Source organism: Crocuta crocuta, unplaced genomic scaffold (assembly GCF_008692635.1).
Source record: "Crocuta crocuta isolate KB4526 unplaced genomic scaffold, BGI_CrCroc_1.0 scaffold70, whole genome shotgun sequence".
In the NCBI taxonomy this organism is placed as follows: Eukaryota; Metazoa; Chordata; class Mammalia; order Carnivora; family Hyaenidae; genus Crocuta; species Crocuta crocuta.
The window spans coordinates 16,256,682-16,280,757 of NW_027528417.1; the positions used below are offsets into that span (position 1 = coordinate 16,256,682).

Genomic DNA, 24,076 nt, shown 5'->3' on the forward strand with positions numbered 1-24,076 from the left:
TCGGTTAAGCGTCCGACTTCGGCTCAGGTCATGATCTCACGGTTGGTGGGTTCAGGCCCTGCGTCAGGCTCTGTGCTGACAGCTAGCTCAGAGCCTGGAGCCTGCTTCAGATTCTGTTATCTGCCTCTCTCTCTGACCCTCCCCGGCTCATGCTGTCTCTCTCTCTCAGAAATAAATTTAAAAAAACATTAAAAAAAAAAAAGAAAGTGATTTATTCCAGGCCACACCATCAGAGAAGGCAGAGCTGCAGCTTGGTCTGGGTCTACTCATACCCTGCTCAGTGTCATTCTCTACCAGCTGCGTTTCCCACTGGGCATGGCAGCCACGGAAGGCCAAGTGTCTCCACCCTGTCAGCCAACCCCCACTGGAGATGAGCTTGGAAGGAACATTCACTCTGCAGCTATGGGTACTGCCTAGTCAGTTAATGGCTCATTCCAGTTAACGTGTGGGTTTAGCTCAGAGGAGGCAAAATCTGAAGGGGGGTGGTGGGCAGAGGGAGAATTTGCATAAGTTCTTCAGTTTTTCCCCATTGTTTCTAAGTAGCATAGTAAATAAGAATGCTGTTAGTTCACAGTGGTTTCAAAAGACAACAAATAAAAAGAAGACTGACTTTTTCCTCTGTCATTTTCAGATCTTTCTGTATTTCTTAGCACAAAGTGATTTTGACGGCATACAATCTGAGCCTCCCCAATGACAAGGTCAGGTGATAGGCTACAGGGTTGGGGGAATCAAGGACACCTGAAAATAGCCTGTGGGAAAAGGAAATTAAAGTAGGACTTATAAGACATCTCAAGCCTGGGAATCCAGAAAAGAGATAGGGAGAAAAATGTTATAATATAGAAAGGAAAACCATGCAGTAAAAACATACATATAATTTGCATCATGGCCAACAAGAAAGGCGGGAAGCAGTTAGGTGGGCTGAGTGGATGGTGTGTCAGGGGAACAAAGCTGAAGTCATGTAATTGTGATGTCAGTAGAGTGAGTTCAGGGAACGAAAAGACATTTTACTCAGATTCAATTTCACTGCATAGGAGAAACCAAGAGACAATAAGGCAGCAGTGGCAATGTGGTAGGAATAGCTCAGGGGATGAGAACAGATTTCAGTTCTTTGCACAGTGTGGGGACCCAGAATACAATTTACCAAAGGAATCCCTTGGTTTGCAGAGAATTCCTATTTCTGGGCAGGTACATAAGCCTTTCTGGCGGATTCTTAGAGCCATACTCTTCAAGAGCAGAATGCCTACTAGCAGAAAAGGCTTTCGTGGAGGAAAACTACCTTCCACGCTCCTACATAAGGGCAGCTCTTTTTTAGAAGTAGGGGGACGTAGTACTTCTTTAATTTACAAATTACTATTTCTGGCTAAGCAGGAAGCTATTTTTAAGGCTAGGTTGAAGGAGGACTCAACCTAATTAATTATACTTCAGTGGGGCATAAAATCCAAGACATGGAGAGTGCTACAGACTGAATTGTGTTCCCCCACCCCCCACCTTCTGGACTGAATTGTGTCCCCGCCTCCACCCCAATTCGTATGTTGAAGCCCCACCCCAGTGTGGCTGAATCTGGAGACAGGCTCTTAGGAGATAATTAATTAAGGTTAAATGAGATCATAAGGGCAGGTCCAAAATCCCACGGGACTGTGACCTTATAAGAGGAAGATATTTTCCTATAGCAATAAGGCTACTGTCCGCAAGCTAGGAAGAGAGTCCTCACCAGGAACCTTGATTTGGGACTTCCCAGCCTCCAGAACTGTGAAAGATAAATTCCTATTGTTTAAACCACCCAGCCTGTGGTATTTTGTTATAACAGCCTAAGAGACTAATACAAGGAGGTACACCAGAAACCAATGATATTATCCACAAAACAGCATGGCCATCTCTCATAAAATGCCTACTACATTGTCAAATGCAACCTTGAATCCATATTTCTGTTCCTCATCTTAAAGTTCCTAACCAATGAATTCTGATGAACTAGGATCTGCTGTGCAGAGCCAGCCGCCAAAATGTGGCAGTGGGGAAAGAGGAATGGTGAGTTCAAATCTCCCTAGAAGGTGGTTGTTTGAAGGTGATCTGTGACTGAACAGGAGGTATGGCAAACCCAGGATTTCTCCCGTTACACTGAAAGCAGTCACGTGTGTGTATTGGTTTTACCTCTGTCTTCGTGGAAATTCAACTTCACTATCTACTTCCCCTTCTTCTTCTTCTGAGGAGTCATCTCCACTCTGAGGAGAACAAGGGGAGAGTTTTATCTCAATCTCTCTCTCTCTTTCTCTCCCTCTCATACACACACACACACTCCATATAAAAGATTAATTATAATAAAAAGGCATTGAATAGTAGTTTGCTGAGTGTCATCTTTAAACATATATATTTTCCTTCATTCATTCAGCAACTTTTCCTTGGTGTCCATGACGACTGGGTCTGTGCTCTTTGACAGAAGACACACAGAACTGAGTAAATGTGAGCCTTGCCCTCAGGTAGGTGAGGACTCCATGAGACTGTCCAAGATGAATGATAAGAAGGGGAAACTAGAGAGAAGGTCTGGATTGGGGGGCAGCCTTTTGTAATTATTGTTATTCATGGTTCCAGGCCCTGACACAGGGACTCCACCAAGAAGTGATCTTTCAGTTCTTCAAAATCCAACAACTACTTTTCCCCTTTTATGTAACCAATCACCTTTTCAGTAATACAGTTACTATGCTTATATCATTTGCACTACTAAGGCATACATTATTTGAGGGTCAGGCCATATCTTGTATCGTATTTCTCATTCCACCACGAATACAACACTGCATACAAAATAGGTGCTTAGTGCATTATTGAGCCAGCATGTTGGACAGGATGAGAGAGCTCTGGTTGGGACATGTGAGGCCTTGTGACTGCTAGGGCTCTGTGGTTGATCTGCAAGTCTGGGTAAGTGTCCTGAGAATATGATCTTCCTTCATAGGAAGAGTCCATTTCTCTTCGCGGACATAAGAACAGCCACACTTAAAATCAGCTCTCCTTACCCACAGAATCATAATGTACTGGATTACTATCACCCCTTGTGAGGTGGGTGACTGAGCCCAAGTAATTGTACCAAAGATTGAGGATAGTTTACTTTTAAAGTCAGTTTTAATATACCATCACTCTTACTGGTTTGTATTCCGAAATGCTTATTTGAGTAGGAAAGAGAGGCATGGGGTTATACTGACTGCTGAGATGAGCATTTACCCTAGGTGTACCATGGAAGTGTATCCTGGGTCGAGAGAAGTTCCAGGGAGGCCCAATGGATAGGGTGTGTGTTTCCTGGCCCCTGGGCCCACAGAATGCATCATAATGGTATCAGAATGGCTCAAAGATACATGTTACCTGGGAGGGGACTAGGGTGACTGCTAAACGGTGCCGGGTTTGTTTGCGGGTTGATGAAAACATTCTAAAATTGATTGTGGTGATGACTGCATAGCTGTGAATAAAAGCACTGAGTTGTACACTTAACAGGAGAGCTTTACAGTATGAGAATTATATCACAATAAACTTGTTACTGAAAACAATACATGTTACTGGCCACATAGGGAATGGGGGGGCAGAGCACCCAGAACACAACTTAATCTCTGGGAATGCTTAGTCAGCAGTAAGCACTGCATGTGGGGAAGAAATACAGTTCTGAGATAGAAGCCCTCAGCTTCAACTTCTTTTTTTTTCAATTGAAGTGCAGTTGGTTTCTAATATTATATGAGTTACAGGTGTGTAACACAGTGATTCAACAATTGTATACATTTTGCTATGCTTGCCAAAACAAGTATAGTTATCATCTGTCATCTTACAAAGTTATTACAGTATTATTGACTATATTCCCTATGCTTTACTCTTCACCCCTTGTGACCTATTTATTTATAACTGGAAGTCTGAACCTCTTTTTTTAAAATAATTTTTTAATGTTTTATTTATTTCTGAGGGGGAGAGAGAGAGAGAGACAGACAGACAGACAGACAGACAGACACAGTGTGAGTAGGGGAGGTTCAGAGAGAGAAGGAGATACAGAATCTGAAACAGGCTCCAGGCTCTGAGCTGTCAGCATAGAGCCCGACCTGAGGCTCGGACCCATGAACCACGAGATCATGACCTGAGCTGAAGTCGGACGCTTAACCGACTGAGCCACCCAGGTGCCCCTGGAAGTCTGAACCTCTTAACCCCCTCTACCTATTTCACCCCTTCCCACTACCCCACTCGTTTGGCAACCACTAGTTTATTCTCCACACTTATGAATCTATTTGGTTTTTTTGTTTGTTCATTTGTTTTGTTTTTTAGATTCCATGGTATTTGTCATTTATGTCTGACTTATCTCGCTTAGCATAATACCTTTTAGGTCTATCCATGTTTTCACAAATGGCAAAATTTCCTTCTTTTTTTATGGTTGAGTGTATCCCAGTGTATGTATGTATGAATGTATGTATGTATGTGTGTATGTGTGTGTGTGTGAGTGTATAAATGCATACACACATGACATCTTCTTTATCCATTCATCCACTGATGGACACTTAGGTTGTTTCCATATCTTGGCCATTATAAACAATACTGCAATAAACACAAGGGTGCACATATTTTTTCTAATTAGTGCTTTTGTTTTCTTTGGGTAAATACCCAGAAGTGAAGGTACTAGAGGTCATATGGTAGTTCTATTTTTCATATTTTGAGGAACCTCCATACTGTTTTCCATAGTGGCTGCACCAGTTGACATTCACACCAATAGTGCACATGAGTTCCCTTTTCCCCACATCCTCTCCAACTTGTTATTTCTTGTCTTTTTGATTCTAGTCATTCTTTTTTTTTTTTTAATGTTTATTTATTTTTGAGAGAGAGACAGAAACAGAGAGAGTGTGAGCAGGGGAGAGGCAAAGAAAGAGGGGGACACAGAATATGAAGCAGGCTCCAGGCTCCACACTGTCAGCACAGAGCCCAATGCAGGGCTCGAACTCACAAACTATGAGATCATGACCTGAGCTGCAGTTGGATGCTTAACCAACTGAGCCACCCAGGTGCCCCTGATTCTAGCCATTCTGACTGATATGTGAACTTCTTTTAAATGTCTAGTGGACCAAAACAATCTCATTTACATCTTAGACCCTTTCATTCCTTTACCTGTGCTCCTGCTAAGTGCTGCTGAGGTGAAGCACTACTGAAGACTGAGTGGGTGTCTGCCCTGCGCTAAACACTTTTCATACATAATGTTATTTTTAACTCATTAGCAAGATGAGCTAATATGTTTGGAAGCTTGTTACGTGCCAGGCTCTGTTCGAAATGCTTTATATGTATTAACCCATTTAATCTTCATACCAGCCAGTGAGGCAGGGGCCGGTATTTGCCCCATTTATAGACAAGGGCAGCCATGTTCATAGAGATTCTAAATGTAAGAGCCTTGCTTTGAACTCAGATCTGTCTGGCTCCCAGGCTTATGCTGTTAACCACTATGGTAGATTGCCTCCAAGCTAATAAACCCTAGACAGCTAGTGGCTGAGGAGAACAGGTTTCAAGGACTAAGAACTCACTGGGTCATGATGGTTATTAATATAGGCAGGGATTTCCAAAATATATTGTTTTTCTTAATATTGTATTTTTTGTATATATACAATATATACAATATTATAGATTTCCAAAATATATTGTTTTGCTTAATATTGTAATATTAATATTGTAATATTAAGCAAAACAATATATTTTGGAAATCTATAATATTGTATATTATTTTTTCTTAAGCAGGCTCTGCACTCAACATGGGACTTGAACTCATGACCCTAAGTTCAAGAGTCACATGCTCTACCAACTGAGCTAAGCAGGCACCCCTCCGAAATATATTATGAAGAAGGCTAGTTCCATGGGATATTAATAGATATTATTTTTAAAGCCATTATGGCCAAATAGGTGAGGGAAGTGCTGGATTAAACAAGGTACTGTACTTTTTTTTTTTTTTCCTGAGAGAGAGGGCACAGGTGAGCGAGGGGCAGAGAGAGAGAGAAGGAAGATAAAGAATCCCATGAGGGGGAGAGAGGGAGAGAGAGGAGGGAGAGAGAGAGAAGCAACATCCAATCTTCTTGCAACATCCATCATGACTAGCCTCCTAGTTTTGATTACATATCCCTGGTTATCTATTTATAACTTATATATATTGAACCAGTCCTCTCAGGTCAGTAGTTCCCTAAGCGTGTTCTCTATCACTTAAGCAGTGTGATAGAGTATTTAAAGTAAAAAAAGAACTTCCACTTATGCTTTTGCCATCTCATCCTTTTCCAAAACGGACACGTTACATGCGTGTTCCAATGTGCACAACAGTCCATGAAGGCAGTGGCACATGCTGCTGTCATTACGGCTTACCTTTTGCAAGGGCCTTGTGTTTCGAGGTAGCATTGGGGGGGTGACGTGATGAGGGATGCCAAGGGATGATGCAGACCTACAGCCTTTGAATTTGTTTTCGTCCATTTTCTCAGAACCCTGGGCATTTTCTGAGAGGGGATTGTGTGCTGGTGACTTGAAAAGGTCGGGGCTCCTCCCCACTGGCTCAGCAGAGGGTAGGTCTAAGGAACCACACTGTTCTGGCCTGCACTGGAGGCAGGGGTCATAAGGGTCAGCCTGACAACAGCCCCAGGGGCCAGCTGGGCCCTCGTCAGGCTCAGCGCTCCTCCAGCAATCTGCGGCCATGGCTGTGGAGATGAGGTCAGGGCTAGAGCCAGGCATCTGTCTTTGAGCATGGTTGCTGAGTGGGCTCCGCAGGGCGGCTGCTGGGCCAAAATACCTCAGGTTGTTGGCGCAGGTTGCAATGTCCTGTCCGTGCATGTTGAGTCTGGGATGGTGACTCTGAGCCATGGCAGGAGGGCATTGCTGGTATTGCTGCTGCATAGGATTATGGTGATGGGAAGCAGGGTACTGGGACTGAGCTTGGTGTAGGTAAGTGGGATGTGGTGAGTTTTCTTGCGCTGGCTGATTTTTCAAGATCGCTGCAAAGTCACTATGGCTGCCTCTGCTGTTCCCTCGGCGGTGGCGTGGTTTGCTCCGATATCGGCTCTTGCTGCTTGAGGTGGACATTTTGGGACTTCCAGACAAAGGGGATGCGGCGGGAGCTACCTCCATACTGGGGATACCTTCAGATCTCAATAGATCTGGCCTGGGAGAAAAGAAAAGATTTAGTTTTAAACGTATGAAAAAACACATTCAAGTTAGGGAAATGTAATCCAAGCCTTAAAATATACACACTCTGTGAAACAGCAGTCACATAGGCAGGGATTTATCCAATGGAGATAACAGATGTGCATGAAGATGTATGTTTGAAGGTGTTATGTTATATTCTAGTTTAAAACAGCAGAAAATTAGAAACAACCTAGATGTTCAACCATAGAGGATTTCCTTTATTCCTTTTGGATTTTATTCTGCGTCTCACTAGCTGAGGTACTCAATCCCCTTTAAATTCTAATTCTACCCTGTAGGTTTCTTAATCTTTTCCTCATAATCTCATCTATCAGCCTGGTGCCAATATGCCAAGGCATACTCATGGATTTGCCCATGATGAGAAATCTATCTGATGATGGATCTAGAGAGATCCCACAAAAGATCACAAATCACAGGGGTCTGGTACAAGAGAAGGAAACCTCAGGTTAATTAGGCAGGAGGCCAAGTTCAAGGATCTTGGTTTAGACATGGTCTCCTTGAGGTCTGGGACTAAGTCCATCCATCTCTGTATGGGAGGGACATTAAGGGAGCCCTGCTCACACTCAGTACTCAAAAATGTTTAAGGAAGGCTGAGAAAGGGGTGGAAACAGAGGAAGGGGAAATAGTATGGTGCCCAGGAGGTTGAGCAAAGCCAGCAAGAGAAGCTCCGGTGAGGAGTGACCTGGCCTTGTCACTGCCAGGTGACCTGGCTCCTTACGGGAGGAGGTCCTCTCACAGTCCTGTTTTCAAGTGCTGTCGGGGCTGGTCATATAGGGCATGTGTAAGAGGAATCCAGAGCTTGACGGTAAACCTCACACACACTGATTCCAGGTGCACAGGTAAACAATAGCTGGTTTCTGAACTGATGAACTGGTACGGGCAGAAACTCGAGGATACCAGGTCGGTCCACTACTTCCTTCCTTCTTTGGGACCAGACAGACACGAATCAGCAAATTACAGAGCTGGAAGACCCAAACTTTTTTTAAGCAACAGAATCTTTTTATAAATGAATTATGAGGAACTCCGTATATAAAATAGATATAGTAAGAGAACAGACTGGTGGTTGCTAGAGGTGGGGGGTGGGAGAAGATGGGTGAAATGGGTAAAGAGGGTACAAAAGGTACAAACTTCCAGTTATAAAATATATAAGTCCTGTGGATGTAATGTACAGCATGGAGAGAGACTATAGTTAATGATACAGTTGATCCTTCAATAACACGCACAGTCAAAAATCCAAGTATAACTTTTGACTCCTGAAAACTTAATAATAGCCTGCTGTTGACCAGATGTCTTACTGATAACATAAACAGTGGATTAATACATATGTTGTATATTATATGTATTATATACATATAATACATAAAGTGAGCTAGAGAAAAGAAAATGTTAAGAAAATCGTAAGGAAGAGAAAATACATGTACTGGACTATGCTGCAAAATATTCACATATAAGTGCAACTGTGTAGTTCAAACCCATGTTGTTCAATGGTCAGCTGTACCATACTGCATATTTGAAAGTCACTAAGAGATCTTGAAAGTTATTACCACAAGAAAAAAATGTAATTATTTATGCTGATGAATGGATGTTAACTAGACTTATGTGATAATTATTTCAAAATATATACATGTATATTGAATTGCTACATTGTACACCTGAAACTAATATAATGTTGTAAGTCAGTTATATCTCAACCTGTCCCTCCCCACCGGCCCCCAGATATAGTGGAACAGTTGAAGAGGGGTGGGAGAGCAGAAGCTCCTCCTTGCAGGGCTCCCCTCCTCGTCCTCCCTACTTCCGCAGTAATCCCTGACACCTCTATGTGGGCCCTAGGGTGTCCCAGACCTTGTTTGAAAACCACAGATACAGTCCTGCCTCCACCTTATGTGAGGAGGAATCCAAAACCCAGAGTGTCTCATGGTCTCACAGGGCATTACTGGCAGAATCCTAACAAGAAGTTTCTCCTAATTTCCAGTCTGGCTTATTGGAGATTCAGAGGACAAGCTTAAAGGTGTCTACAAATCACTTGGGGCTTATTAAAATGGTTGAGTAGGTCAGATCTGGGGCCTTTAGAGTCTGCATTTCTAATACTGTGAGCACATGAGCAGGGGAGGGTGGAGAGAGTGGAAAGAGAGAACCCAAGCAGACTCTGTGTTGATAGCGCTGACAGTACAGAGCATGACATGGGGCTCAATCCCATGAACTGTGAGATCATGACCTGAGCTAAAATCAGGAGTTGGATGCTCAACCAACTGAGCCACCCAGGTGCCCCAGGAGCTACACACTCACAGGTGATGCTGAACTCAGGACCACATTTGAATAGCTAGGGCTCACAGGAAATTAGTAGGCATCAGACTGTAAGAGAGACTCCTACTACTTCAGGGCTATTGTTCAAGGCTCGTCTTAGCACAGAAGTTCCAGATACCACTGGTATATAAGGTGGGCAGGATACTGTGTGATATCAGCGTCTTCCTGCCTCAGATTCATGGTTTGGTGGTCAGCTGGCCAAATTGTGCCAGAGGAAGTATGTGAATTGAGGAGGTACTGGGGCTTATACTGAGGCAAGAGAGCCATCCAAAGCCCAGTTACGGGCATCTACTTACACAGTGACTGGCCAGGCCAAGATCTAAAAGAGAGCTGAGGTAGAAGTATCCTAAATCAGGTGAAGTCTGCTTTTATTGAACCTAGCAGTGTAAACATCACAGAGTAACAATGATACATTTACAAAGCACTTTATAATGTATAAAACACTTGTTTCCTACTATTCATTTTCCAATATTCATTTTATAGATAATGGCACTGAGGGATTCTAGAGGTTAGTTGGCTTGTGTTCATCACAAAGTTAATGACAGAAGTCATAACTCAGACCCCAGTGTTTTGACACTAAGGAACAGCTCTTTCCCCTTTCCAAGCTTCTCTTTATTATGAGGTATTTAGGCTATTGTACTGGATTATACTCACTTGTGACAGGCTTAGTGGATCCATATTAGAACTCCAATTCTCTTCTTTTTAGTCCCCAACTGAACCCACATTGACACACCATAGATGGTGGATGGTTTTTCCTCTCTGATCTCCTCAGAGGACACTGGGCTTCTGACTTAATCATTGGACTGTCCAAATAATCTGAAACTGAAATCCTCCAGGTGCAATCAACTGAAAGCAGAACTCTTCGCAGCTCAAAGAGCCATTCCAGGTTGGCTTCCTGGATGAGTTCAGTTAGCTTGTCGACTGAGCATCTGCTGGTGGTGGCAAACTCTTCCAAACATATTCCTCACAGCCAAAGTTAAAAGTAAACATGAGCTCATATTTTGAAAAATTAAAAAGTACTATTTTCTCTTCCAAAGCTCTTAGTTTTATCTGTAGCAGAATTCAGGGAGGAGCCAGAAAGTGAACTCTGTCGCTGGCTAACATGGCAAAACAAAGAGGTGTTGGGATCCTCAGAGGGTTTTGCCAGGTGCCATGTGCAAACAATTTCTCAGTATCTGACTAGAAGCTGGTCAGGGGTGGTAAGTAAAAGCAAAATTGGAATTAATCCATGTAGCTGCTGCTTAGTAGTTTAGATTTCTATTAGTCGTGCTATGGTAGAATGGCCACCATTCTGAAAGCCTTTCAATACATTCTTGGTTTGCATTTTATCCTTACTTTTATCCTTATTGCATTGTTCTCAAGTCTCACCATTGGGTCTACACCTCAGGTTTAGGGACATTTCTTTCCTCTACATTAATGTGGCTGGAATGCAGTCCACTCTCCGTTATTTGGGAGGAATGGAGATCTAGTAGAGCCTGATAATAAAAAAAACTGACTGTGTTGTAATTAGTGGAAAGGGCAACCTTTTTTAAAAAAATTATTCAAAAACTAATTTTTTAGCAGTCGTGGTTTGTAATTTTATCTTACAATTTTTTTTAACATTTATTCAATTTTAAGATACAGAGTGTGAGTGGGGGAGGGGCAGAGAGAGAGGGAGACAAAATCTGAAGCAGGCTCCAGGCTCTGAGCTGTCAGCACAGAGCCTGACACGGAGCTCGAGCTCACAGACCACAAGATCATGACCTGAGCCAAAGTCGGATACTGAACTGACTGAATTACACAGGTGCCCCCTCACATTTATCTCTTTAAACTTCACAGAAGTCCCATGCAGGCGTAGAACGAGGGGACCCACACGATTAGGTATAGGTAACTACCAAAGCCCCTCCTTTAGTTTTTGGTGGTAGATTTATAGGCACTTATTACATTATTAAAAAGAACTAAATGAATAAATAAAAGTGGGACATACATGGACCACTGCTGCATAAAATAAAAATTATGATGAACCCAATTCTGTGTGCTACAAGTCAAAAAAAGACGAAGAAATCTCATGTGTGATCATTATACCATTTTACTGATGGGGTTGACAGAGATCAAGTGGCATGACCCACATCATGTAGTTTATCATAGGTAGAACTGGGGTTTGAATCCCGGTCTGTCTGGCTCCCAGTGCTTTCTCTTTTCACTACTCCATCCAAAGACAATTAATATCTATGTCCTCAGACAGAAAAAACTAGATTCCTAAAGTTCATGACACATTCTCTCACCTTCCCACCTTATTTTATCTAAAGGCAAGTGTGCCAATGACGAGCTACGGAGTGGACACACCAACCACGATGTGATCATATATTTTTAGGGGAATTTTTTCTCATTTCTCTTAATACCAAGCTGGCATAGGTGTCTCACCGTTTGGTCTGCATCCCTGATTTATGAGGCGCACCTTTCCTCTTCATGAGTTTCTCCATGGCGTTGGGGTGGATTATTGGACGGACAGGGTGTCGTTTGTATGTTCCAGGATACTTCTTTTCCACTGCTTGCTCACGCCTGCAGAATGAAAGGAAAAGCCACATCTCAGTCACTGCAGACAGATGGGCAGAATGTTTTCACAGGCTAATTCCACTCACAGATGCTGGTCACACTTAACAGATATACGTCATTTGAATTACAAGGTTACTATTTAGGTTGCAAAGGGGAAAAAAGATACGAAATTCAACTAATGTGATTTCACTGTGCCCTTCTACTCTCAGGTGGACTCAGGGGCTGACCTTGCCTCCCTCAACATACCCCATGGGAGACACAATGCGATGGTAGAAGACCTACTTATTTTCAGTTGCTGTTTTGGTCAGGACCACCAGGTTTTCTTTTCCTTATCAAATAAAATATAACTTTAATTTTAATAATAAAAAAAAAAAGAGTACCTTAATCCACTTTCATCAGCCACCTTACTTCCCCGGGGGGCAAACAGCTCCCACTCCACATCAAGATTTTCTTGAAAAGAGGACCCTTTCTTAGGGCCATTCAACAGGGTGAAGTTGCAAATGCCTATCAAGTGCATATTTCTCTATAACGAGCTCTACAGCAACTCCACCCAGCTGAAAGTGCCTCGGGAGTAGAGACCTGTGCACAGCACATCCCTTAGGGAATGTTGGGTAAATGAATAAAGTATTTGCTATTTTTAGTCTTGAGTAGTAGCAACGTGGAGGAGCAGTACATTACTGCTGATAGGATGACCCAACTCAGTAAGGACAGACAGCAGTCTGGATACATACTTAATGAGCTCCTTCTCCCGCATTTCCAGCTGCAGCATGATGGCACTCAATTCCATGTATAAATTATTAGCCCGCTCAAGTTTTCTCTCATAGTGTTCACGAATATCCAAAGCATGCCTATCAAAGAAAATACAGGATCAGCAAAGCTGACTACCTTGGGGGAGAACAAAGAATGGCACTAATGAAATAAAAACCAGGATGGTTTATCACAAAAGCATTGGTCTGGGGCGCCTGAGTGGCTCAGTTGGTTAGGTGTCCAACTTCGGCTCAGTCATGATCTTGCAATGCACAGGTTCGAACCCTGTGTCAGGTTCTGTGCCGACAGCTCAGACCCTGGGGCCTACTTCAGATTCTGTATCTTCCTCTGTCTCTGCCTTTTCCCAGCTTGTTCTCTGTCTCTCTCTCAAAAATAAACAAATGTTAAAAAAAAAAAAAGCACTGGTCTGTGGACCATCTAAACTTAAGGATCCCCTTTTTGATGTAATGACTCTGATAAGTTGGAGTGGGAGATGGGAAATCCAAGCTTTCACTTGGTTTACCCTTAGGGGCCACACCCAGCCATATAGAACAGGCAGGAGGGCCACAGATAAAATCTGAATGTGATTTGTATATAATTTGTAGCCTTTGTGCAGTGTTGATGATATCTTAATAAGAATACTATAATATATATAATATATACGTTATTGGGAATACGCAATCAAGGCTGATTCCTTGACCTTGTACTTATCTGTAGTACAGATCTTGTCTAATAGAGTGGCTATCTATGACTGTGTCTTGTACCCCTTCATTGATCATAAGCACCTTGAGACCAGGAACTACGTCTTATAAAGTACTGCCTTCCACGTCACTTAGGACAGGCACTGAATGAAGAAAGGGCATTGCTCTAGGAGTGTTTGCTGCAGAGATATAATAAAGGAAGATAACAAGATTGCAGGGAGAAGACGGAACAGCAATATAAAGGATGGCTACCTTTTAGGGCAACTTTTAAAGAGAATTAACAGCACAGGTGAACGGTGTGTACCAGGTGAAATGGGAGTTTCATCAGGAACTCTTCAACACAAGGAGAGTTCCTGCCAGAATCTGAAGATCTGGGGATGAGAAGAGATGGGAAAGGAGAGAACAACAGACCTGAGCTCTTCTCTGCGCCTCCGAATCAGTTCTTCATCTAATCGGTGTATACAGGTTCCCTCACTTTTGATCTTCTCAAAGTGTTTTTTCACCTCTTCTCTCCATTCAGCCTGGGTGAGGACAAATTAGACTTTGTTAATATTCTAGAAGTTTTAATCCCTGATGGAACCATAGGATCCTGTCCAAGATTTCTTCCCCCGCATGCTTTGACTGAAGAGCCTTAACAAATAAATGTTCAATAAATACTAGTTGATTACAGCAAAATATCTCATATTCCTCTATCTGCACCTCCTACCCCATACACTGAGACCTGATTTTCTGTATTTAGTCCAACTTGTGATGCTGTCTCTTTTTCCAGTTTCCTTGTCATACTGGCCACCTGAAATATCACAGCTGGCATAGAGCCATCACCCCTGGGATAAGAGAGTTCAGGTTTATGTGAAGATGGTGGCTGAGCTGACCTGGACAGAAAGAAAGGCTCTGATAACCATCTGTATAAGTATATGCCAGTGAGAATATGATCATGTTTACAATTGGTTCCAGAATTCCTCTTAGGTTTTGTTTATGAAAATACCTTAAAAAAATATTGGTAATAGAAGACTCAAGGGAAATGAAGAGCAGGAGTTAGGAATAAAAATATAGGAAATCATACAGGAATTTGGGAGGCAAAGAACAGAAAAGGGGAAAGAGGAGGAGAAAGAGTATGGCTAAACTATTTAATAGTTTGACAAAATTTTTAGAACGGGGATAAATATCTAACATGTGATTTCAGCTTGTCAAAATGTGATCCCTTTCCAATTTCCTAAACCTTGAGTGAAGTCTCTGACATTCACCTTGACTTTGGATGAGTGTTTTTGTTATTCTGGACATCAGGGAAAGGTGCTGAACTTCACGTTTGCGTCAATGACAGGATAAAGATAGAGGAGCAAGCACATGATGGCAGGGATGGGGCCCAAAAATTTTAGGAAGGCGGAGCCAGAGGGACCATGAAATTATAAATTTCTCAGGAATTCACAGAAGTGTTAGACACAGGAATTTCCACAGAGCATCCATGAGCAAGCCCATTTTATCTAAATTTTAGGGAGTAGAAAAACCTCTGCTGCAATATAGTCTACAAGCAATTTCTAGAAAACAGCTAAAGGAGATGTTTCCTCAAATTACATATAAACTACAATCCCCAAGAACCTAATGAGATGAAGATAATTTCCAGTAAAGGCTAGATGTATAACTAAATGCCTCTATTATATATTCTTCCTCTGGAGCTATTCTATTTCTTTTAGATTCATGTTTAAAATTATTTCTTTAGATCATGGAAGAAATTATGCTTAAGTAATTGTGAAATTATAGAAGGTTTCTCCCCAAATTTGCTATTTCTCATTTATTTTTTAGAGGATATCATATTGTACATATTTTAAAACTGATCATCCTGCTTATCTATTTATAATATGCTAGGTCTTCATATATCTATATATATGTTGACTGACCATTGGAGAAAGATTTCTGTCAGTCAGCTGACTTTTGGGCACCAAACCTGCCAAACAACATCATCAGAAAGTCAAGGTCATCAGAAAGTCAGATCCAGAATGCACTGCCCATTGTTTGGTAACAGTCTTTGACAGTATCTAAGCAATAAATGCAGGTTTGGTTGAGCCTCCAGAGTAATGCTGTTCTGTTAATCATCAGATCAAAGTCTGAGTTAAGAAGAATATTTGAGCCTCAAGAAGCCTAAGATCGGGGCGCCTGCGTGGCTCAGTCAGTTAAGCATCTGACTTTGGCTCAGGTCATGATCTCACAGTTTATGAGTTTGAGCCTCACATTGGGCTCTGTGCTGATAGTTCTGAGCCTGGAGCCTGCTTCAGATTCTGTGTCTTCTCTCTCTGACCTTCCCCCGCTTGCACTCTGTGTGTGTGTGTCTCTCTCTCTCTGTCTCTCTCTCTCTCTAAAAAATAAACATTAAAAAAATTTAAAAACAAGAAGCCTAAGATTGACAATCAAGAGATATTAGACCAAAAAAGCATAAGGGAGCTGGCCAGGTTTGGACCTTAAAGCATCCCCTTTTGTGTAAAAACACATCACTAGGCCCTAGTAGAAGACCTAAAGAAGGGACCAGGAAAAGAAACATCTCCCTCTGGTGGTCAGGAATCAGATGTCACAGAATAGATTTTTTTTTTTTTTCAATTCTTGAGGAAATAAACCTTTTTGAAGATTGGAACCTATTAAAAAAGTAAATTTCCAAAAAGAAGTATGCCCTTCCCTATGAAGAAGAACAAGATGTATGGGAAAACACCAGGTACTGATTAATCATATATTTCCCCCACAGGTATGGTGTTCCTGGTAGATCTTAATTTTGGACTTTTACCACAATTAATTGCTTTGAATCTTTACAAGAATTCCAATTTGCACTTAATCTGCAGTGCTAACATGCATGGGCATATCTGAAGAAATGAAAGTTGGGTAGGCCTGAAATCAATTTGTAAAGACTGAGGTGCCTCGGAGAGAACATATGGCATGGGAGCAGGAGGGATCCTGCATGAACCTGTCTATAACAAAACCATCATAGGAGTGGAGGGCATTTCCCCTTGTTTCATTAAAATGTCTGTAAAACACTGGGCCATAACCAGCACTGCTCTGTTACCTTTAACAAAGTGAAACTCATCAGCAAAAGGAAGAGGACATTGTGTAAGGAGAACAATGTGCAGCTTTGGAATCTTGAGAATTCCAAGCTTCAGTTACAGCAGGAAATGGCAGCATTCAGTAGGTGATGGCAGTGCCTTAAAGATACGGCAGCACCCAATGGACGCCAGCTGGGGACTATGGTCTTGTGGTAGAAAATGGTGCTAAGCCATAATAAAGTAATACCTAGCAGATGCTAGGCAGGAGCCTGCTGTGTCTGGGCAGTCACTGGAAAGCAGAGCAGATGTTCCAATGTATGAGGTTACTGAGATCCCCACTCTTCACTGGGGATTCCCCTAAAATGCATGGGGGCGCTGTGAAGGGAGGGAATAGGAGGGGCATCACAAGGTATTCTTGTATAAGCAGGTAAGGGAAAAATCCAGTGAAACCTGGGTAATTACCATTAATGGGATCCTTTAAAAAATCTTTTTACTCTTTTAAAAAATGTTTATTTTTGAGAGAGAGAGAGAGAGAGAACAAACAAGCAGGGGAAGGGCAGGGAGAGGGGGACAAGATCCAAAGCAGGCTCTGCTGACAGCAGAGAGTTTGATATGGGGTTCGAATTCATGAATCGCAAGACCATGACGTGAGCTGAAGTTGGACACTTAACCAAAGAAGCCACCCAGGAGCCCCAATGGGATCCTTTTAATGTCCCACATAAGGCCTGGGAAAGGTCATAACATTTACAAGGTTTTTATCATCTCCAGCCTTCCAGTTATTCAATCAGTAGATTGCATAGGTAAATGCATAGAGACAGAAAGTATAACAGAGATTATCAGGAACGAGAGGGGGAGGGAATGGGAAGTTATTGCTTAATGGGGTAATGAAAACGTTTTGAAACTATGGTGACAGTTTCACAATGTTGTGAATTTAATTAATGCCACTGAACTGTATACTTCAAAATGGTTAAAATGGCAAATTTTGTATTATATATTTTTTACCACAATTTTTAAAAAGGAAAAAAATTTGAGCCAGCTCCAGCATAGCTGAAAGAAGAGAGAAGCAGGACGTTAGGTGATTAAGTAGCCAGAAATTATAGATTCTGAGTCAATAAAGATTTAGAGGTCAAAGTCAACCCTTTACTGGTACATGAGCCCTCTTTACTGCCTTCTCAGGTAAGTGCCCAGCCTCTGCTCAAGTACCTACTTGCTCATGATGAGATCGCTCTTTTTTTTTTTTTTTAGTTAAAAAAATTTAAGTAATCTCTACATTCCATGAAGGGCTCGAACTCATGATCCCAAGATCAAGAGTTGTGTGCTGTTCCGACTGAGCCAGCCAGGCTCCCTGTGATGAGATTACTCTTGAGGAGCACAGTCTGTCCCTATAATGAGCTTAGTGAGTCTGCAACTCCCGGCCCCTGAATTTCTGAGTGGTCGGAGTGGTACTCAAGAGGGAACCGGATGGTGCAAAGGCAGAGAATGGCAGCAGAGCTTAGAAGCAGGGCACGTGGCCTACTTAGCAGTGGGGATCCAGGACCCCCGCTAAAATGTTTTCTAAAGACTGATATCAAATGCAGTTGAATGCCAGGAGCAATAATTGCCTACTTGGAGAAATGGGTTATTGTCTAGGAATGAGGCAGTGGCTTTGGCAGAATCGAATACTATACTGAAATTAGTTGCTTTGTTCATCTGTTCTGTACGCGCTGCATCTTTATACGTGTGCGAGGCTGAGCAACAGCTGAAGCAATTTCTCTCAGGAGGGAATCAGCTGGGCTCTTTAGCTGGTGCTCCTGACAGTTTTGGTGGAAAGTGGAGACCCATGGCTCACAAACTGTGAGATCATGACCTGAGCAGAAAGCAAGAGGTGGACCTTAACTGACTGAGCCACTAAGGTGCCCCCCAAAGAAACTTTTCTGAGTTCAATTTTACTATAAAAGTGAGTTTCTATAAATGAAGATACCGAATATGGGTGCTTAATGGCATGACACAGTACTTTGCATACGGTGGGTACTCAGAAAATGTGGCACTGGCTTCAGAAGTGACGTTCTGGGAGCATTCAGGTAAAATCTGTTTAGAATTTGAAGTTTTCCAAGTATATACGGTTATGCTGTCTCAATTGCTTGTGAGTTAGTACTCTCACCAAAAACTGCTTTTCTAAATTGTGGTATGTACACTTTTATGGTAAAGGAAGCAAAGCTGTGATTGCAACCATATCCCAAAGCTTGAAAGACTCCCTAGAAAGTATTTACTATTACTCTCTTTCATTTTACAAAAGGGCCTAAGTCTTTTTCTGAATACTAACACAAAGAGAGATTGGACAGACTTCTTTCCCAGTGCCCCATATTTACATGTATTTGAATACAGAGACCATAGATTATAATAGTTCTAAAGGAGTTTATCGGAATGCACATCAAACGACAAAGGAAATGATATGATGAAGTCAACCCCCCCTACATCCTTGTGTTTTCTCTGAAATCAAACACTTTCCTTACATAATAATTCCTCAGAAATGCTAATGATCTGTGGGGGCAATCCTGATTATCTAAATACACAGTTGTGAGGAGAGCTACGTTTGCTGACCATAGAGTGTGTGTTGGACTTGGGGCAACAAGGTAAAAGTCTCTTATTTATCAGTCCTTAGGTCGTCTAAGATAAACAACAACAACAACAACAACAAAACCCACCCTGTGTTTTTATTAAGATATCCCCCAATGTCTCATGGGCAGAGTATCTCTGCGTTTATCAGACACCTGAGAAGCAGGGACTCCAAGCCCCAAGTGGGGCAGGTCATGAAGCATGCTGAACGGCTTGTTAAATTCCCAGGGATGATGCCCCTCCCAGTGCGGTACTCTTTTCAACACATACTTTCCTGGTAGGTATGCTTATCACCCACTGGAGATGGGTGGATGTGAGGAGATACCAGTTGCTAATAAAACATCTTCTCTGAGAATGACTCAAATGATACCGCAAGTCAGTGCAGAGATGGAATCCTTTTGACGTTACAGCAATTATATTCATCAGTCATAAGTTCTTCCGCCTCTGCACCCATGCCTTCACAGCGTGCTGGGGCAGATTCTCTCGCCAGGAGGTGAAGTCCACTTCTCATTCTGGGTTGGCCTGTGACTTGCTTTAGCCAAAGAGACATTAGCATGCATGGTGCACGCCTAGGCCTTGAAAATCCCTTGTTCCCTGGGTCTTGCTGTCTCACTGCATCTGTGTCCCTGATAACAGCTTGTGAATGAGCCCAAGCTAGGCTGCCGAGAGACAAGAGGCCACATGGAAGAGAACCAAGGTGCTCTTGGTGACAGCCAGCCAATCGCCACACTTGTGAATGAGGCTGTCAAGAAACTGCCAGCCCCACAGGGGACTCGGCCTCCGACTGTAGACATGTGAGTGAGCCCAGTGGAGGCTGGCACGAGAACCGCCCACCTAAACTACCAACCCACAGAACCATAAGCTAAACTAAAGCTTATTGTTTTAAGCCATAAGTCTGGAATGGTCTGTAAGACAGTAAAGGCTAACAGATACATTAAATTACATTTTATCTGGTGCTCATGGATGACGCATAAAGTTAGAGGAAAGGTTCTCTCTGGGCCTGATTCTATCATGGGCTCTCTCCCTGGTATTTCACTTCCCTCCTCTGTACTGTAGCTTTCTCCTTCAAAGGAAGGAATCCTTTCATGAAGATCAGCAGTAATTCTAATTCAAATATATTCCTCTTTTCTCTTCAACATTTCCACCACTATGAGGATGACATTCTGATACATGTTCCTTTCAAATGAGATAATGATATATCTTAAGTGTTTAAAAAGCTCCAAAATTTCCTCCTTGTCAGAGATCATAATTATTCCTTCACATAGACTACAGCTGTATCATTGTTATAAGAGTCGGAATGGTTCTAAGAGTTACTCTTTCTCATCGAGAGCTCCCTGGCTCTGTGTCTGGTATGCCAGAAGAGAGGTTCCAGACTCACCTGAGACTTGAAGTAGGTTTCCTGTGGGGTGGCAAGAACATCTGCAGAAGCAATGTCTAAATGCATGAGCGTCTGCCGGAAAGAAGGTCGGTTGCGAGGTTTACTCTGCCTACAAGTTAAAAAAGACAGCTTGTGCACTGCGGAAGTTGGGTCCAGGAGAGTAAAGATTTTATTCTGCTTTATAAAAACATTTTTGGCTCCATGCCTGGCTATATCTCAGGCAGTGTTCATGCACTGAGGAGCAAAAGGAAAATGTAATTATGAGAAACCTGTAAAGATAAAATAGAAATCTCTAGGATCAGTGACCTGTTTATAATAATAGTCCCCTAGGACTAGTAAAGAACTAATAGCTATCATTTAGTAAGGCCTATTATAGCAGCATATGCCAAATTCGTTATTTATAAATAAGTCTTTAATCAGTTGATTTGCTCCAGATCCATATTAGAGACTTCCCTGAAGTTTTACAGAAATTTTTGTGGTTTTGAGGAAGAAGGTAAAAAGAGAATATTGGGAGAAATATGTTTCTTACCATGTCTGTTTCATAAGGATTTTGAATCCATCAGGGCAAGTGGAAGGAACTGGAAGGTGTAGGCTATTGCTTCCAACACCCCAAATGATGGCGGAAGAGTCCACATCTTTGTAAGGGATCTCTCCTGTCAGCAGCTCCCAAAGCACAACTCCAAAAGACCTACAGTAGTACCAGGAACAGGTACCGAAGACAGCGCAGAGAGATGGGTTTGTATTTTAGTTCTCTATCATTCTTAATCAAATGTATATCCAGTTTCAAAATTCTAATACTGCCATAAGAAGAAAGAAATAGCAAGGAAAACTCTAAAAACAAAACTCACTGAGGGGTAACCAACGCTACTAGATATTAAGCCATATTATAAGGCTTTCATAATTAACTCTGGTGCATGAATAGACAGCCAGACTCATGGAACAGAGTCCATGAATAGGCCAAATACATATGGAACTGAGTATGTGATGGCAGTGACATCTCAAACTGGTGAGGGAAAACAGACTATACGATAAATGCTACTGGGGCAAGTGGGGGGAAAATTAAATCTGTAGTTCATCTTACATCAAGATAAATTCCCAATGAATCAAAAATTCAAATGTGAAAAGAAAAAATGAAGCCACAAACATCTTGAAAGAACACATGGGAAATTTTTTTTCTTTTTGCTAATCTTAGAGTGGTGAAGGCTTTCCAGTTATGAAATCCAGAAGCCACAGGGGCTGATCAGTTAAATTGCCTTTTCAAAAAAATCTAGCATGGAGAAAGAACTCCACCATAAACAAAATAGCAAAGGTGAGAAGTATCTGTAATTCCTATACACAAAAGGCTAATCTCCTTAATATATAAAATACTCTTATAAATTGATAAGAATAAAGATCAGAAAGTTTAGCAAAGGATTTGAATAGTTCACAAATAAGGAATTACAAATGGTTTGTGAACATATGAAAAAATGAACAACCTAACTTATAAGAGGAATGTACATTAAAGCTGCACCCAAGATACCATTTGTTACCTAGACGGTTGGCAAAAATCTAAAAATTTAACACATTTTAGCAGTGAGACTGAGAAAACACTTATATATTTCTGTTGGGAACTTAATTGGTATAATCCCTAAGGAGGACACATTGGTAATAATTACCCAAATTACAAATGATCCCACATTTCTAGTTTATCTTACTCTGGTGTTACATGAAATTTTAATATATGCTATTATTTTGGTTTTAAGGCTAAAAGTTATTAGTGGACAATTTTAAGAATGGAAGAAAAGTGACTATAGGGAAATATACTATTAATAGCAAAGATTCGTAACCTCAAAGGAAAAGCTGATAAAGATTTTTAAAAGGAAAAAAAAAAGCAGCATGGCTCATATGGGCTGTTTAATAAAAGGGCAAAGAGCTCTATTATATATAATATTCAAATAGCTCTAAAGCACGTAAACTGTATTACAGCAAAGTACATCACTGATATATATAGTGATGCTCTGAGTCACCAAGACTAGGTAAACTTTGTTTAATGTATTTTATTTAAGAACTTGAGAATTATATATTTCAGAAAGACATCGATACTAAATGCTTATCTGGAGTAAATTTTTGATTTTCCAGAAAGTTCACTATATTCTGTGAAGGTCTCCAAAGCTGATGATTTACTAAATACATATTCATTCTATTTCCCCTCTCAGTCCTTCTTAGCACATTGATCATCACACTGGGTAGTACCTCAGATAAGAGGAGACTGAAATCAGCCAGTAGTGAGGAGCACTAACGAATATTTTGGGAAAGTAGAATTGTGGAAGGAGGAAAGGACTAAAAGAGTGATGTGGGAAAGGCTTTCTAGTTGGGACACATGGTGCTGCTCACCATATATCAACTTTTTCAGAGACAGGTTCATTGCGTATCACCTCTGGTGCCATCCATGCGACTGTGCCAGCAAAGGACATCTTGGTACTTTTGTCACTGAGTTCCTTAGATGTACCAAAATCTGAAATTTTTACTGCATCTGTGTGAGTCACCAAAACACTTTAAAAAGAAATAAAGAGAACATCCAGATCATTAGGTACTAATAAACACCATGACTGTAATAGGCAACTTAGTTTGCTGCCTCCTACTTTGGGGAATTCAGCATGTGAGTTCCAGTATTACTGGGGCATTAGCCATCACTCAAACGTGTGAGGCAGCACAGCATAGTGGGCTTTTCCTACCTGGTTTGATCCTGCCTCCACCACTTGCTACCTGTGTGACCTCTGCCAAGCTATCTACTTCTTCGAAGCCAGTTTTTTCATCTGTAAGATCGGGACAATTCGGGTCACAGTATGTTCTCCAGAATTCACACATGCAGAAAACTCTGAAAACAGTATATAAATATTTTCTCATCCATATCAAGCAAATTCATTTTATTTATCTGTGGCTCACTATAGAGTGTTGTTCTAGGCTTTGCTGGGGGTGTGAGGCAATGCACTATGTGACCTTTCTGAAATCCCCTGACTCGAAGAGTTTTGGATAAGGAACCATAGGCCTATAATAATGGCCTCATGGAATTTTCATTTGAATTAAATGAGATTAAATATGTAAAACACCCATGCTCCATAAATGCCAGTTTCTCCCTTGCCAGTCTCAGACAAACCACTAAGAAAAACACTTCTTCTAAAACACTGTTTAAATGATGACCAACTAAAATCATGCATGGAACCATGACACCAGGAGTTTTTACATTAAAAAGCTAATAAGGAAATGCTGGAATAAATTTAGACTTAAGTAGAGTCCACACAAGGCATATTTTCCTTTTCACAGTATTTATCTGAAATATGACCTGGGGAAAATTGTTCTTTTAGCCTTAAAGATGAATATAATCTGGTACGAGTCGAATCCAAAATATTAATGCTCATACAAACTAGACTGAATTCACTCAAATAACCTGTTTAGAACTTTAGAATATTCACGAGCTAGAGTTTCAGTGGCTTAATGATATAGAGACCTTTTTTTAACCATTTATTTATTTTAAACAAATTTTTTAATGTTTATTTTTGAGAGAGAGAGAGAGAGAGAGAGAGAGAGCCCAAAGTAGAAACCAGGCTCTGAGCTTTCAACACAGGGCCTGACATGGG

The 24,076-nt window shown here is 41.4% G+C and overlaps 1 protein-coding gene across 1 annotated transcript in view; it reads right to left on the reverse strand.

Moving 5' to 3' along the window:
- MAP3K13 (mitogen-activated protein kinase kinase kinase 13) overlaps nucleotides 1-24,076 on the reverse strand; it is a 162,331-nt gene that overhangs the window by 2,807 nt on the left and 135,448 nt on the right. The window contains exons 7-14 of the mRNA XM_077754437.1: nucleotides 22,833-22,991; nucleotides 20,989-21,147; nucleotides 20,460-20,568; nucleotides 13,875-13,984; nucleotides 12,747-12,863; nucleotides 11,884-12,021; nucleotides 6,349-7,135; nucleotides 2,149-2,219 (exon numbers count right to left, since the gene is read on the reverse strand). Of these exons, the coding sequence (XP_077610563.1) occupies nucleotides 2,149-2,219; nucleotides 6,349-7,135; nucleotides 11,884-12,021; nucleotides 12,747-12,863; nucleotides 13,875-13,984; nucleotides 20,460-20,568; nucleotides 20,989-21,147; nucleotides 22,833-22,991 (1,650 nt within the window). The remainder of the gene's footprint in view (nucleotides 1-2,148; nucleotides 2,220-6,348; nucleotides 7,136-11,883; nucleotides 12,022-12,746; nucleotides 12,864-13,874; nucleotides 13,985-20,459; nucleotides 20,569-20,988; nucleotides 21,148-22,832; nucleotides 22,992-24,076) is intronic.